Here is a 17,140-nt window from a genome sequence, read left to right on the forward strand (position 1 = left end):
CTTATCCCACTTTTTCCCTCTTTATCATGAAGAGCCAAAAACTAGTCACAGCTGAAAATTCTTCTGAGTGCTGTGTGTTTTTTTTTTGAATGTTTTCACATCCTTGTTTTTGTTGTTGACCACAATTATTTCAGTGTTGTCAGCCAACATTATTTTAATAAGAAGCTTGTTTCTTTCAGCTCTACACACTCAAACTTTAATGAATATAAAAAAGAATCATTTGGGGCAGGGATAATCTTTTCCCTTTTCATGGTAGAGTGTGATCAATAAGCCAGGTTTATTTTGTTCTCTTTTCTTTCTGAATCTGAATTATAAAGCAGTGGCCATGGTAGTCTTGGTAGACCAAAAAAACAAGTTCAAAACCACATGTCAGTTGTCAGTTAGCCAGCCACACAGAAGGATTATTACTTAGTTTGTCCTGTGTTCCCCCACTGCCACCTCTTTTTTTCTTTTTTCTTTTTTTTTTTTGTGGGGTGGTGGTGCTGAAATGCCCTGCCAGCTTCTGAGACACTTGTAGAAACTTAACCATCTCTGAGACTTCCATTCTACTAATCTGGATTTTATCATTGACAAAAGCTATTTAACTTCTGCTCACATCAATAGAAACATTGCTATATAGCTGATCTGAATGTTTAGAAACACCTAAGGTCATTTGGGATTAAGAAGTTAGGTGTCCCACTACATAAGCCTTTGAAAGGGAATAGTCTGGTAAGCATCCTCAGAAAATGCCTAATATATACTGACAACAAGCACAGCCATTTAAATTAAAAAAATGCAGCTACAAAAGGAGAGATTGCCCAGCTGCTATATGAGACTGATTTTGAACATTAACCTGGGACTATGATATACTGCCCTTCATGCTTGCGTTGAAAGTGCACCCAAAAATATACTGGGCCAAGTAAGAAAGATCTTGACCCTCTAGCTGGTTGGTAAGAGCAAGAGTTGCAGATGTGTACTCTTCTCTCATCTATTTTTTTTCACAAACTGGATGTTTGTGAAGATTTTTGAGCTATATGTGGAAAAGCAAAGTAAAGCTTCTAATTTATATGTTCACTGTCAGAGCCTTGAAGCAGTTGGAATACCTTTCTGCAATAACTTGTGTAGTGAAGCCCCGAGTTCAGAAAAGATTTCAGCTGTCTTATTAGCATTTTTGAATTTGCCACTTTTAATGAAGAAATTGTTGTTCTTAATATTAAAGTCGTATTAAAATGCATGGCCAGTTACCTATGTTGGAGATGGAAAGTCATGGCGTAGAAAAGATTGGTAAGGAGGGGGAAAGACTTGTTTAGCAGAGGACACAGAGGCTAGTGAAAATCATTCACTGAAATTATAGGTTTGCAGGGTGAAGCTTGAATCCACTTGCCTTAAGCATCAGTTTGCTTGCAACTCCAAATGTTTTATCTATGCAAATTTCTCAAAATGATGTCAGACTCTGACAACACTTCTATACATACAGAGCAGTTTTAACATCTGTATTTAGAAGAGTAATATTACTTTGTTAGTTGAGATCTGGCTTGACATAAAATCAATAGTAAAGATATTGCCAAGCTTGGCTTATCTGAAACCCTGCTGCAATGATCCATCTTCTGCTAGATCTACAACAGGCTTTGTTCCTGATTCCATTAAGAAAATTAAGTTGGCTCTGACTAGCCCCTGTTTGGATACTGGGACTGAGCAAAGAGGGTGTAATTATTTACAGTATTAGAAATCTTGCTGCAGTCATATCTTGAGGTGGAGGGTTTCTCTGAGGGGGATTCCTTGATGATGACAAGACCTAAGTATTCTGGGTGATGGAAAGTTACTTGTCATTTTTTGTGGTCTGTGGATGCTTTAAAACTTTTCCAAAGATAGTATAAACAGAGTAAAATTTCAGTACTAGAGATCCTTCAATGTAGAACTGGAATGTTTCATGGGACCTTAGGGCTCTGACTCAAAGCTGCTGCCAGTTCACACAAGTAGTGGTTTAAGATACTGGCCTTGCTCCTCTACCAGAGGCTACAGTTCTCCCAGCTAAGACGGCAGAATGGATGGTCCATCTGTCCCAGCTGTAACATTTCAGAGGTTGCTTTATTGACTTAGATCATCAGTGGGTTTACTTTATTTTGATATACCAGGATATAAATTGCAAGATCCCCAGTATGTGGCTTATAAACCATGTATGATTAAGTGTAGCAGCTAAAGAAGTTGTTGTCTTCAGCTGTGGGACAGTAATCTCTGTAGTTGCTGCCAATTAACGTAACACTGGTTATGAATCAGAGGCTGGGTGCTATGGGTTCCTGAACTCAAGGGCGCAATAACGTTGGTGCTACAGTTGTGTCTCGGCGGGGTTGGAGCTTAGTGGCAGTAGTAGAACAATGCCTCAGTGCTTAAAGGCCTACTATGCTTAATAAGTAGATTCAAAAGCTTTAGAAACTGTCCTTATCCTCAGTGGCTTTTTGAACCAATTTAAGGCCAATTGATTTTTGTGGCCAAGTGGATGCAATGGTGTGATGAACAAAGCTTTGACGTGGAGCAAAAAAGATACGGTTCTGGGTCAGTGCTGAATGCTCTTAGATGTTGTGCCACAGCACAGCAGGGGGGATATATTTTTGTGTCTCAGTGCTGAGTATTCCTAAAGATGTACTGTAATGCAAAATGAAAAAAAAAAAAAAAAAAAAAGTCATTCTCCTTTGCTGGGTAGTAGAGATAACGCAGTTGTGGTTCAGGACTGGAAGTTTCTGAAGCTGAATTAAATTATATTGAACTAATAAATATGATATGATGGGACAGGAAACAGGAAAAAACAGGGTCACCTTGATAAGAGGAGTTCAACTTCAGCTGAGTTTAGGGTATCTGTGGGTTTTTATGTGTGTGTACAAGAGTGATAGTGGAACATAAGGGGTGGCCATAGGAGGGGGAGTAAGGAATTCTCCCCAGAAGAAGGGTGTGGTGGAATGACTGAGTAAGGTGACTAAGCAGTTACAAGCAAAAGTGAAGAAGGTGAAAAACAATTCAAGTTGCTTTAATTTTTTGTGCAAGTTGTCAATTAGATGGTCTGTGATTTTCACATTGCGTCCAGTAGACATCTGGTTGTTGTCATCCAGAAGTTGCGTCTAATTTGTTTCTGGTGCAGGGTGAGGGCAGATGATCATTCCATGGCAGCTGAAAGCATTTCCTAAATGAAAAAATACTAGGAGCAGATCAACATACTTAGCAACACATCTTGACGCTGTAGGGGGAACTCCTTCCAACTACCAGTGCCTCCTTCTCGCCCTGCTGGCACTGACCTAGTGACATTCATCTAGGGTGCCAGCAGCAGTAGCAGCAGCATGTGGGTTATAGATCAATGTATCTGTGTAGTACCCTTTTCAGAAGAGAGCTCATAGTAGGGATTCCTCTGTTCCTATCCTTTTACAACCCCTTTACAAAAGTGTTTTAAATGTGTTTTATTTTCCTGCTACCATGATGTGGAAGGGCAGAGTAGTTTTCTTTGTTGTTTTGTTGTTGTTGTTTGTTTGTTTAGTTTTGTTTCCTTGTTTGTTTGTTTAAAAATGAATAGGGATCTTGGTTTTTTATTATTTTTTTTTTTATTGACACCTGGATACCCTGACTCTTGTCAAATTGATTTGAGTGAGGTACTTCAAAAATTCCCATTAGGTGTCTCTGTCTAGCTTTCAATGTCTAACAACCATCCTTAAAATTAGAGTATGTGGCACAATGTTTTTCTGAACTGCCACAAGGACACTACAGATGAGAAAACTTTGCTGTCTAGGAGTTACAGCATTTGTTCTGTGGGGAAATGCAACTTGCAACAGTAGGATTTGAGGCAAGGGTAACCGAATATGAGCTTCCTAGGCTGAGTATCAATTGTTTTAAATGAACACCTGTTTGTTTATTGATCCTTTCCTATCTGAATACCATTGCTTGTATTTGGTACAGCATGGAATATATGCTAGATACTCCATGGACTCCAGTATACTCTGTGTACATCTGATAGCTCTTTGTTGTATTCTAGGATGAAATGGAAACCTGTGATTGCCCAGGTTGGCCGTATAGAAAGACCTTTTAAAATCACCTTGCTGTATTCAAACTGTGCAGCACAAGAGGTTGGACTGCTGGCAGTGGGCTCCTTGCAACTCAGAAACTGCTTTCATGGTATGTTGCAATGCAGTCAGGATTGGAATAACCAAACACAGTGAGAAGAGAGAGCAGCATACTCACCAAAATTGATCAGAGTCAGTCAGATAGGACATATGTGAAAACTGAGTCACCTCTAGAGTTTCTGGTAGTGCTTACCTGTCAAGAGTTATATTCACGTGTGTTTTACATGCTTACACTCATGTACATGTGCTCAGAAGGAAGGGCTGAAGTGCAAAATTGTAGAACTGCTTTTCAGGTTTGCTTTCATATTTGTATGAGAAAGTAACAGGGCTCATGTTGCATCCAGCAACAGGGCTGGAGAAAATATCTGCCTAGATTATTTTAGTATTTACTATTTTTCTTCCTTAAATAGTAATTGTAATAGTATCCCATGTCACTGAAGGCTTTTCCATACTGGGGCTTCACCTTCCAAATTTATAAAGAAAAGAAATATTGATCTACAGTCTGTGGGGTCTGTTTGCTACTGCCAGGCTGAGAAATTCCATTCAAAATGAAAATAATTAAAATGTAATAATTTTCTCCAAAGTGTACCAAGTGCTCAGCTCAGAAATGCTCAGTTTTACTTGACATTTTCAATTCTGTTGCCAATGTCATGCAAATGATCCTCAGTACCTGTGCAGAACCCTGCTAATGTCATTTAGGCTTCTTGGAAGTCTGTTGGTGCAGGCAGGTTGGAGACATAATCATCTCCACTTCCTGGTTTTCTTCCATTAGTATAATGCTATTGCTTCTGTTTTGCAGACACTGTAGAAATATCTTTGAATGTGAATGTAAAATCTAAAATTCTCCTGTTACAGGAGAATACTGGCTTCACAGAGCGTTTTCATTGTATATCATGAGACTGGTTTTGAGCATAAGAGAGATTTAATTTTACTGCAGTCAATCTTTTGATTTAACAAATAGTAAATTTTAATGCAATGGTTTTGACAGTCATGGAGTTTTTGAGGGGATGTATACAGCCTGAAGCACTATGCTTAACCTTCAAACAGTCCCTAAATAAGCTGACACGTAACCAGCACAACACAGTGCCATGAAGAAATATTGTTTCAGGTGTCTTTTTCTCTACCTTCTGGGATTGGTTCTCTAAGTTGTGCATTATTTCCAGAGCAGTAACAATCCTGGTGGAACTTCTTCATAGAGCTCTGCTAAATAGGAGCAGGTGCAGAAGAGACCTGCACAACTGATCTGTGCACACGCATCCACAGGACAGGCTGGCTACACTGAGTCATGATTTCAGGAAGTATCAGGCTTAAAAATTGTATTTAAACCAGTTGCTGGGTACCTGTGCAGTCAGTTAAATACTCCTAGAGTGTAGTTGACTAGGCTAGTTAAGGTGTATGAGTAAAGGTCCTACACACTGAGCCGGACTGCTGGGCTGGATGCCACAAAGCCAGTGCAGAAATGTGCCAGCAGCACAAGCATTAGTTAACCCTGACTCTCAAAAGGGCATAACAATGTGTCCATCAGGACCAGATCTAAGTGGGTATCACTGCCTCCAGCAGCAGAGTGTCATGCAGCCTGCCAAAGCCATCTGACAGATGCACAGGCACGTGTGCAGAACCAAGGAATATATCACAGTAGGAAAGTGCAGGGTCTTTAGTAAAAATAAAATAAAAATTGATTATCTGAAGATAGCACAAACACAACAGAAGACAGTGTGTGCATGAAAGAAAAAAGAACAATGAATTTGGTCTCTGTGAGAGCCGAGACAATCTGTAAATCTCATACTGGATAGAAACCTGCATGGTAAAAAGTACAGGTATCATTTATCACCCAGAGGACACTTTCTGAGCACATACATGTGAGGGTTGATACACGTGAAGGAACATTACACGTTCTGCCAGCTCATCTCTGAGTTTCATTGTCCTTTTCCCTTTAGATAAAGAAAACCAAGATCTTTCTATATATGACAAAGGTTCGGCTTTCCCTTGCCTTCTTGGAGGCTGTGTTAGCCACCTACGAATTTGTGAATTCATCAGTGATTGCCCTGCCAAAGAAGTGGAAGGAGTGACGTGTGGTGAGTATGTGGCATAGCACTTCATGGTAACCTTCATCCCCTTAGAACAAACAATTTAGAACAATATGTTAAATTGATTCCATCTCTACCTTAATTCAGTGCTTTGCCTCCTAAAATAATTTAGCCTATTTTCATTAATGTGATTTAGAATTCTGTTTTTAAAAAATTACTCCATACAGGATAAATTTTATTTATTTATTTTTATTTAATATTGCAGTAACTAGGTCAGCGACCTGCCTTTCATATGTGTAAATCTTATTTAAACATCTGCAGCTGGGTGAGAAATTCTTTATGGACCCGAGGTCTGAACCTCCCTTTGAGGAAACCTCCCCAATCAGGAAGGCACTGAGCATTGTTCTCATGCCAGTCACCAACACAGTCAGTCATAAATCTGTCCCTCCAAGATCTCCATTCAGAGCTCATCTTGCATATCACTACAAAGAAATCCCCTGACTAAGTATAAGTATGTGTAATGCTAAGAAGCATCATTTAGCTTTTTTGCAAGTATGGTTGCAGAGATCTAGAATAATCTATTGATCAGCCTCCTTTCACTGAACACAGAAGCCCTTTGTAATGTCTGCAGTTTCATATACAGCAGGATCTTTAAATATTTATGCAGTGATTTGCCATTCTAGATTGCAGGAGCTGTTGTTTTCTATAGTACCTAGAGCAGGACAGAGCTGTAAAGTGTCAAATATCTCCAGTAACAAAAAGTGTTGACATCCTGATGGTGTCTGTGGAAATAAAAAAATGAGACCTATTAATATTTTAACATTGAAAAACACTGTGGCATATATGCGGTAGCTTAGAGATCCATAATTAATTTTGACTTTTGCTGCAGTTTTTCTTTTTCCATAATCAGGTTTCTACTATTTTCCTACTTTTTCTTGTTCTCCATTGTAGATAGCCTCCCAGAGGGCTCACATTGCTCTTTTGAAGAGGGTCCATGTGGCTGGACACTGAATGAAACTGCAGCATCTCCTTGGTCTATTAGGTGCTCTACTGAAATGATTCAAGGCCATTCATTTGTAGGGTCTACCTTGCAAACCACTGAAGGTAGGTTCCTTATAGTTCTCTCTCAGTATGCCTGTGTGTGTGCGTGTGTGCATGTGTACAGCAGTCTTGAACTTAGGTGTTTATTTGATTAGTTTTCAATTTTTGGGACCACCCCTTTCTAAATCAAATTTAGCATCAATATTATCTAGACTAATTTTAAATGTAGCTAAAATTATTTTTTGATCGTTCAGAACTTAATGTGAAATGTTCTGCAGCAAAGATAATACGAATCTGTAGGAGACTAGGATTTGTCTTCACCTTTAAAAAGAATTACATGATGAATTTACTCTTCTCTACATATACCTCTTCTCTCCATGCTTTTATGAGCTATGCAATTGCAGTGTACTTGAGCAGCAACATGATAGCTGCTGCATCACAAAGTAAAAATTGACCAATAGAACTAAGCAACTTGTAGAAACACAAGTCTTCTGGAGACTTGTGTCAGATTCTGGCAGTGGGGTAGAAGGAGCATCACATATAAATCTATCCCAAGACCAAGTGATAATACATATTCTGTGCTGTAGAATACCACAGAAATATATATATATATATATATATTCCCAGAACCATCAGCTTGCTAAATAAGGATGGAGGCCAGACTCACATGTTCAGGTTTGAAGTCACAGGTGTTCAGCATAGCTGAGTTTTTGGTTCAGAGTTCCCTGTCAAAGCGAAGGGCATCCATATGATTGTTCCGTTTGTCTCTTGAGGGCTTGTTTAAACTGTTCCTATGAACAAAGACCACAGCTAAGCAATTCCAGTGCACAGTTTGTCTCAGCAAGAGTCATTGATGCAAATGGTGTAATTAGGGTTGATAAAAGAGCACACTGTAGATTGCTGAGAACCCTTTTATGGGAATGCAATTGAATGGTTTCTGAGGTTTTGTGCACTCATTCCAGGGAAGGCTTTGGGAAGTTTACTTTTGTGCTGCTGAAATCTACGATGAATGTTCATTGTATCTCATTGTAATAAATGTGCTCTCAAGACATGTTTCTACCATGCTCTCCTACTTACACTGTGCTTCAGCACAATGATGTTAGTTTTTCAAGAGGGTTTTATGCTGTCTTTTTATAAAGCAAAACATTATTATTTTTTTTTTCCTAATTCACTTTTCTGTTCAAAGGATACTTCCTCTATCTGCGAGCAGAGAGCAATCACACAAGCGGTATGGCCAAGGCTTACAGTACCAGTTTACCAGCAAGTATTGCCACTGAAAATTACCAGGTATATTGCTCTGTCTAAGCACTTTTGTGTAGGTAATCCTCAGGCTGCACACTGTGCAATATGTCTGTTCTCCCTCTGTCTCTACCCAATGCACAAAATACTGGAAAGCAGAAGAGCAGACTCTACTCCCTAGCTCACTACTTGTAGAATGCCAGAAAAGAGACATGAGGGGCATTCCCAGTAAGTAAAAGCAGGAGTGCCAAATCAGCTCCTAGATATGGAAAATTCCCTTGCTTGGTTGTACTGACCATTCCTCTGAAGTGAACCCAGCACCTGAATTGTGTGGGGTGTCCTTCGTTTATGGGAGAGTGAGCTGGCTATGTGAGTGTGTTGAGCCATTCAGTATACATGCTGATGAGACTTATCTTTTTAAGTTCTGTACCACTTTGCTAGGAATTAACAAACTTGACAGCTTCCCTGAGAATAGGAGCATGAAGTTTGTGGGGCATTAGACCTTCCAGGAATAGATGGAGCTAGTCAACTTTTGTTCATGTTCTTCAGAAATTTCAGAACATGAAGGCAACCTGGCATGTATAAAATCACGTATCCTGCCTTCAGTCCAGATCCCTACAAAGTATAAGGGGAGCTTCAAGATGCTGTAATTAAAAATATTAAATAATACTGAACTCATAACACTTAGGAAAATTAAGTTGCAAGTTTGAGTTGGAGTCCAGCCCTGCTAGGGGAAAACAGAAAGCTTTGATGTCTCCTAATTAGAGCTGGCAACAGAAAAACAGTGCAGGTGCCAAAAATGTAGCTTCAGCATTTATATTTGTTTATAAATTCAGGTCAAGTTTGCTGGGTAGTTCCAACAAAATAAAATGTGCTTGGAGCTAGGTTTACACAACCTGGAGCAGTTACTGTTGGTTATGGGTGTCTTACAGGAGATCCAGAACTGTTCTTTCTTTCACTGACAAAGATTTGAATGCACATTTCAGGAGCAAGGAACTTCCCTTGGTTGTGTACATGCATGTGCTCACTCTCTTGCTGGTGTTCTCAGCTGCTGAGTGCTCGCAGCAGCAGTGGAAATGGCAGGTCTCTCTTGACCTGTGGCAAAATGGCAGTGGCTGCCTCACAGAGACAAAGAGTTCTGCTTCAAAGTACTCTTCAGTGACCAAGTTGCTTACCTGCCATATGGGTGCTATGGTTCAGTTGATGTCTGTGACTTGGAGCAAGTATATAGACTGTAGTTTACTGTCTGTGGAGACAGCCTAATTGCTCATTTCCTGAGCATTTGAGGCAGGGCCTTTCTCCCTTTACAATGTTTTTGTGCAATGTAGTGCCTGGGTATGGATTCAGCCACATCAGTGCAACACGTTAACATGGGTGATTAAAATGGAAAGCTTTTTCTTGAGTTTAAGCCTGTGTTCCTCTGCTCTACTGCCTGTTGCTCCTGAAGGAAGTAACAGTCACCCAGATGGTGTTTGAGGCCATTAATACAGACATTAGTGTCTGCAGAACAGCTGCCCAACAGGAGTGTCAGTCAGGGTCTCCACTAAAAAAATTCTGTACCAGGAACAGTGATGAGTCACACAAAAGCATTGGGAGCCTTACTGTGTGTTATTAAAGAGTTTGACTCAGGATCAAAGGTTTGGTGTCTCAGATCCCTAAGGAGGGGAGTAATAAATACTGCTCCCTTCTTATCAGAGGATATCATACTTTTTCTGTTCTTCCTCTATTACAGATCCAGTTCTCAGTGCATGTTTTTGGCAGCTACAATGGTACTGTCTCCTTCTCTGTCAGAGAAGAGATAAATGGAGCTCCAATAATCTTGCCAATGTGGGAAAGAGCAGGGAGCTGGAGTGATCACTGGTTTCTCATCACTTTACCAATGCCAGGGCTTCAAAATAGGTAAGAACACCATCAGCAGCACCCAGGGATATCCCTACAGGTTTAGTAAATTATTAGTGTCTTAACTGAGAGGCATGACTTCAATTCTTGCCTTCTTCCAGGGCCATTTCTAATGACAAAATTAAAGGAGTATGGCAATTTTGCTTGCTGAGGAAGTCTTCTGTCATATTTACATACCTTCATAGACACATACAGCTTAGGTCAGCACTTCCATGCAGTCTCAAATGATGATTAGGTTGTGCTTTCCCAGACTGATAAAATACACAGTTGTGCAGGCAAAGTGCTCCCAGTAGGGAAACAGGTAAACTAGCAAAAACTGCACTCTCTACTCCTACAGTAAAAGCGGCTGTATGACTCCAACAAATGACTGTTGTAAAATCAGTTCAGCCAGTACAGCTGGCTAGTCTCGGGTCTATATCAGTGTAACCTAGGAAGTGGAGATTTGCTACATCAGTGATGAAATAATCTCAGCAAAAGACTGTGTCCCAAATCAGACTTCTACAAGAGACTGTATCACAGTTTTGGATGTAAAAATATAGCACGACATCAAATGAAGTCAAATATTGAAGATTTCAAGACTTTCTGCCCAATCGATGTTTAATCATATATTTCTTCTCCATTTCATGCCAGTCAATTTCAATCTATGAAATGATGTTGGCAGCAGGTTATTTTTCACAATACAAACGATTTTTAAATCGCTCCAAACTGTTTTTGCATATTCCTCAAGGAAGCCTGTCTCACATGACACTTTAGACACACACACAAAAAAAATCAATCTCAAAGTGTATGCAGTGAATATTATAAATGGAAAAAGAATGGAAAATGCCTAATATTGACAATAAAGTAGCGTCTTGAAACTTCATGGATTAGAAGGTATGAAAGTATTGCTTCTAACTTCAAATGTTCCCTACATCTTTTTGTAAAGGCTAAGAATTTGGGTCTCGAGTGATAACAATTCAGATCCAAGCAGCAGTAAAGTGGAGAGAGGGTGGGAGAATGTTGTTCTACCCTTTTGCTTAATTTCATTATTACCTTTGGTCTCAACATTACCAAATGTTCACCATATGCACCTTTGTCATGAATTATTCCATCAGAATAGGGTAGGTCTGCAAGCTGGCAGTGTAATTAATATTATTGTCTGGCAGCCTGGAGTCCTGTGGGTAAGCATATGTTTAGTTCTGTGTATTTAAAGTTTGACCAGTCAATTTGTCCAGAATAGCTTTTTTCCTCAGGCATTTTCATCTGGACCTAACCAGAGCAGAGTCTTAAGGGCTCTTCAGAGTTGTTAAAGTGCTTCTGCCTCCTCTGATAAATGGCCTCTTACTTTTGTTTGCAAAGACTGATTTCTGTATCAGCCCTCAGTTCTAAAGGGAAACAGATCTTCTGTGGCAGGATGGAAGGGATAGCAAGAGGTTTTAGGGAGCACTAGCCAGCACTCCATGAAAAAAAAAAAAAAAGAAATTCAAATACTGCTATGTTTGAAAGAGTTGAGCACTCAGACAAAATTAAAGAATTACGTAGATCATGTGTACATATATTATGTCAGTCTGTTTCCAATAGTTAAATCTTGTTTTACCTTGTGTAACCTTCTTGTATGCCATTTTCAAGCAAATTCAAGAAGTGGGTAATTTATTGTGACACAACAGTGGTAATTGCTATGGGTAAGGCTGGAACAGTTCAATCTAGCAAGCAGACCAGCAGACCTGTGCTACCTGAGCTAAAGAGGTGACTGAAAACCATAGTAAATTGTCATTTGGTGCACTGATCTCTAACAGCATTAGAATCATAGAATCATTCCAGTTGGAAAAGACCTCTAGTATCACCTAGTCCAACCTTTAAACTAGTACTGACAAGTCCACCACCAAACCATGCTACTAAGTTCTACATTCTTTGCTGGAAAGTGTTGCAGCTATTTGATCCAAGTGAGGAAACCCTGGCCTTTGTACTCCCAGGACACCTGGTTGCATCCCAAGCCTCTTGTGTTGTTCTTGCCATGCTACTTCTGCCCTGTCTCACCTTCTGTTAGCCCTCAGTCAGCACTCTTCCTTGGTTTTGTACACTTGGTTTCTCTTCCTTCTCCCCCAGGCTCTCATTTGTGAACACATTTTACCTGTCTCACGCTTCCAGTCCTAATCTCTGTCTCTGACCTCCTCCCTGCTTCTTGCTTCAATCTCTCTTCCAGCAGGTGCTATATCTCTGTGGCTTTTTACAAAGCCTGACTCCACTCCCTGCCCTTCTGCTCCCTACTTCTCCTAGTCATCTCTTGCACTCTTTTATTTAGATGATCCCAAACTTACAGTCAAGGTTTATTCCCAGTCTTTCTGCTCCCATGGGCTACTTGTTTTTATCTGTAGAACTCAGGCCCAAATCCCTTGCACATTAAGTTCAAACTCCCCTGCAATAATGTTCCCAGGGAGCTCTCCAACCTCTCCAAGATACCACCTTGTTCACTCTGGAAATCAGTTCAGTCAATTTCTTTCTTCTGTTTGTCCAGATTCAGCAAAACAATTAATGGTTATGGGAGAAAATACTGGATGACAGCCAGTAACAAACTGGAAGGAGAGAAGCCTTGGCAAGCAGGAGAAGGAGCTCATGGAGGGGATATATACATAGTTTTTAGCAGCAGATTCCCCGTACTAATTTATTTCTTAGGAAAAAAAAGAAGACAAACTATACAATTTGCTGATCAGTCTCCCAGCTGGGCACCTAGCTACTTGAAAAACTGTTTCTGTGATCAGTTGGTATATTCTCTCACTTGGTTCACATACAAAGGGAAAAAGGCTGCTATCAGAAGTAAATCAGGCAGGTAGAAGACTAGACAGCAGATACCTGGAAAGGGTAATACGTTAGAGCAGCAGAATTAATTCAATGAAAAGGAACACTGGAAACCCCTCTGGCTAATGCAGTACAGAGTTCAAAAGGCAAATTCCTCCCCCTTTTCTGAAGTTACAAGGAAGGGGATGCATAAAGGGCCCAGAACTTATGAGATGTCTGTTTTTATGCACTGGGGGATGAGGGTCATTCCCTAGACTCCCACTTGTACTCAGCTAGAGCAGAAGTCTGTCATGTAGCACAGTGCCACTCTCTTGTTCCACATTTGTGGACCAGATGCGCTAGCTTGAGCTGACCAAAGCAATGCTGACATGGGTGTCTTAAGTAAGGAATAGGCTGTGGTGCTATATCTATAACTATGGATCCTAGAAGTGCCCTAATCCTGGGCTCAAGGTGCTGTGACTTTCTCTTCCATCAAATGTTCTGGGACTGTACAAGGTCTGAAAATGCAGAAATATTGCAAAACCTGCTAATAAAGAGAGGGGCTTATGTAGGAAGGTGATCCAGTGGTAAATTTCTCTGCTAATGCCATACCCAAGGGAGTATTCATCCAAGGGACCCTTGATTTGCATCTGCTGCAGTAACATTTATTCCCAGAGGGTTCTGATTTGTAGGTATTAATGCTTTCATTTAAGCACAAGGGTCTATTCTTGAGTTAGGATAAAAGCAGCTTATCCCTAAAGATTTTGATTCAACTGTGCAACATCATATTAACTGTGGATGTTAATATGTGGCATGTGCATGTGACTGAGCACTGGCACCATGTTTCCCAGAGAGGCTGTGGAGCCTTCCTCTTTGGAGATCTTTGGAATTCATCTGGGCATGGTCCTGGGCGACCAGCTCCAGGTGGCCCTGCTTGAGCAGTGGGGTTAGACCAGATGGCCTCCACAGGTAGATGCCAACCTCAACCATTCTGTGATTCTGTGACATGGACCAATGTTTGGCTGGTGGGTGGAATATGCGTGCATGCTCTATTGCAACTAATTTGGAAAAATGGTGTACCTAGGCTGCAAGATTAAAGCGTTAGGCAGGTCAATGCTTGATCTCTCATAAATCACAATTGAGCTTTGGCAGTGACAGCAGTAGAGGTCTGCTCCATATGTTTTTAATAAGCTGTAAACAGACTGGACATCAGACATCTGCTTATTTCTGAAGTTTAATGAAAAACAATTTAGTCCTATCTGCTAGGAGGAGGTCCTTCAGCCCATTTTCTTTCCTCCTTCTGAATTTGGAATGTGGCAATGCACATGGGGCTTGACAGACCTCCTAGATATATAGCTAACACCTGGTCATGGGGGGAAAAGTGACATAGCCCAGAATGCAAACACTTCAGTGAGTTGTGACTGAAATTTATAATGGCTTAACCTTCAGCTGAAATAAATTTGTCACCTTGTTATTAAGCTGAGTTACATTGTCCAAGGTTGATGCCTAAGATTTCTGTCTACTTGGATATTGTTGCTCTGTTCAGTTTTTATTTTGACAGTCTGCTTGTGGACAATAAGGAGATTTTTTCTTTCCATTTCCTTTTGCATGTGCCAAATTCCATTACCATGATTGAATGAGAATGGTTGTACATCTACAAATATTTGTGAGGGATGGTAGCTTGTGTTTCTACATGTGTGTGCAGATAGCAGAAGTAGGGTTCTCATATTTGGTCCACATGAAATGTGGCACTATATGAATATTGGTTGGTCCTTACTAACTGTTGGTATGTGGATAAGATTTCTAGCAAGCCTGTTTGGCTGCTCAATGGGTCTTGTCTGAAGGAAACACTCTAAAATGTGATTATCACGATTGGCTGATAAGGGAACATTATATATATGCGCGCACGTGTGTATATATATAAAACCCTTCTGTCTTCTCTAAAACTTCTGTCTTCCTGAAAAGGTTTAAGCTGCAACTCCTGGCAACCTGGGGCTGGAATTCCCAAGCTGACATCGCTATCGACAATATTACATTTGGACTGGACTGCTTCAATGACGGTAAGTCACATGTTACAGAATCCCTTAAAGAATTTGGGTAGTGTAATCAGCATGCCACTGATCCAGGAGACATTTGTCCTGTTTCCCCCACAGAGTGCACATGGTTCATTTGTGTTAGCTTTTACTAAGCTAACACACTAAGGAGTGACATCTTATCTCAGATCTACTGAAGATCGAAAGTAGAGGCGATTTTACAGCGTGTTCATCCCCTAGTGTTCTTTCTTTTCTCTAATCTGGGATATCCTATATCACATAGCAGAGACCTGCCTGCGTGTCTTGGCAATAAACACTTGACTTATGCCTGAGCCTTAAGTGGAAGAATTACATCACATTGTTCTTCAGCAGTCCTCTATGACCCACACACCCTGACAATTGATAGCACAAGTGAATTTGTTGAAATCAAATGGGAAAGCCACTATATTTTAGGAGACAAAAGGAGGAATAAAGTGTCTCTCTGACAGTAAAGTTCAGGTTGTTGCAACAAGTTTATTTTACCCTGCAAGGAAGTGCATCAAATGTCAATGCCAGATACTTAATAGATGCTTTCCTTTGCTTCGTTACCGCTAATGTGACTGATCACAATGTATTCCACTGGAGATGGAGCCAGTGCTCATCTCCAAAGCATGTTAGCAAAAGAGCTGAATTTTCTTAGCAGACAAGTGGAGCGAGGTTGCATACTTGAACCACCTGGAAATACTAGAAACTGCCCTCTTTTTGTCCATGGAGAAAAGACCCATATGCTCTGTAGTAAAATAACAAAAGAATATTAAACACTTAAATTGTGACTTCTGTTGCAGACAAAACATCCTGTGCTACCTTCACATGTCAACACATCCATTATGTCAGCAATGAGGGTAGCAACATATCCCTGAAGAGACTGGCTGTAGCCTAATGTACCATGTGGGAAGGCTTACGTTAAAACTGGCATGTGTTAAAAGTTCTTCATTATCAAAAGCCCCTTTAACCTCCCACCTTCATCCAACTTGGTGTCATCTACTCTGTCCCTTTGTTCTGTGGGGACTGAGGATACCTTTGTATAAAATGCTGAGCATGCACATTTTCATTTGAAATTAAGAGGAAGAGTTGCTACTTTAGGGTAAAGTCATCTGTCCACTCCAGCTACTGAACACCCCTGGCTCCCAAACACTTTGTGACCTCCATGCTAACACTTTGTTTTGAAATCTGAGGAAATCTTTTGAGGAAACTGAATAGAGTGATTCCAGATGCTCTTGCGCCAGCTGCCATGCATCCAGATGCTGTAGTTTACTGCTCTCCTAAGAGCAAATACAGGCAGCAGTGTACCTGCAGAGATTTTGCTGTCTGAAGGTGTGACCCAGAGTTATGTGACTCATGCAGAAGACAGACATCATGAAGGAAATTTTTCTCGGAAGCCTTGTATTTGCCATTGTTCCTTGAATCCTCTTTGCAAATCAACATTTTCTCGCCTCTAAAAGCAACTCCCTCGCATTTGTCTTCTCATGACTTTAATTCAGTTAGGTTGTGGAGAAGCCCAGCAGCTCTGCTGTGCTTTAAGTAATGAAATTATTTCTCCCTAGCAAGGAGAGGTTTCAGATGTCAGAGATGGAGCCAATTAAGATCCAAGCAGTGAGTTCTTTGCATGAGGGCAACAGGAAGGACATATGGCAGGAAGGAAGAATATGCCATTTGCTGGCATGTAAATATTAATTTCTTCATCTATTTCAATCCTGTAGTTCAATTGTTCTTCAAGACCTAGTGCAGACCTTGAAAGCCTTGCTTGTGTGCATGCAAGATGGGAAAGAAGGTGAGGTATTCTATATCCCTCAACACCAAGAGGAAAGTATTTGTAATATTTAGGAGGGGGGAAAAAAACACACAGTAGTGAGGGCAGCTCAAGAAATATTAATAAGGACAAAAAAATAAATATCCAATTTTTTGGATGGCAGATACTCAGTAGGGACAGATGCTTTCCCTGTGAGAAAGGCAAAATGAAACCATCTTCTGATTAATAAAATCGCCCTGCGTAAGACAGTGTGACAGACCGGGTGACATGAGTCTG

General features: G+C 40.4%; 1 protein-coding gene across 2 annotated transcripts in view; it reads left to right on the forward strand.

The window, feature by feature from the left end:
- The window catches only part of LTK (leukocyte receptor tyrosine kinase), a 123,375-nt gene that overhangs the window by 77,028 nt on the left and 29,207 nt on the right, over nt 1-17,140 (forward strand). For both annotated transcript variants that reach the window (XM_035327385.1, XM_035327386.1), the window contains 6 exons: nt 3,995-4,134; nt 6,020-6,157; nt 7,061-7,213; nt 8,337-8,437; nt 10,122-10,288; nt 15,008-15,102. In XM_035327385.1, coding sequence (XP_035183276.1) covers nt 3,995-4,134; nt 6,020-6,157; nt 7,061-7,213; nt 8,337-8,437; nt 10,122-10,288; nt 15,008-15,102 — 794 coding nt within the window. The remainder of the gene's footprint in view (nt 1-3,994; nt 4,135-6,019; nt 6,158-7,060; nt 7,214-8,336; nt 8,438-10,121; nt 10,289-15,007; nt 15,103-17,140) is intronic.

The sequence above is a fragment of the Oxyura jamaicensis genome, chromosome 5 (assembly GCF_011077185.1).
Source record: "Oxyura jamaicensis isolate SHBP4307 breed ruddy duck chromosome 5, BPBGC_Ojam_1.0, whole genome shotgun sequence".
Taxonomy (NCBI): Eukaryota; Metazoa; Chordata; class Aves; order Anseriformes; family Anatidae; genus Oxyura; species Oxyura jamaicensis.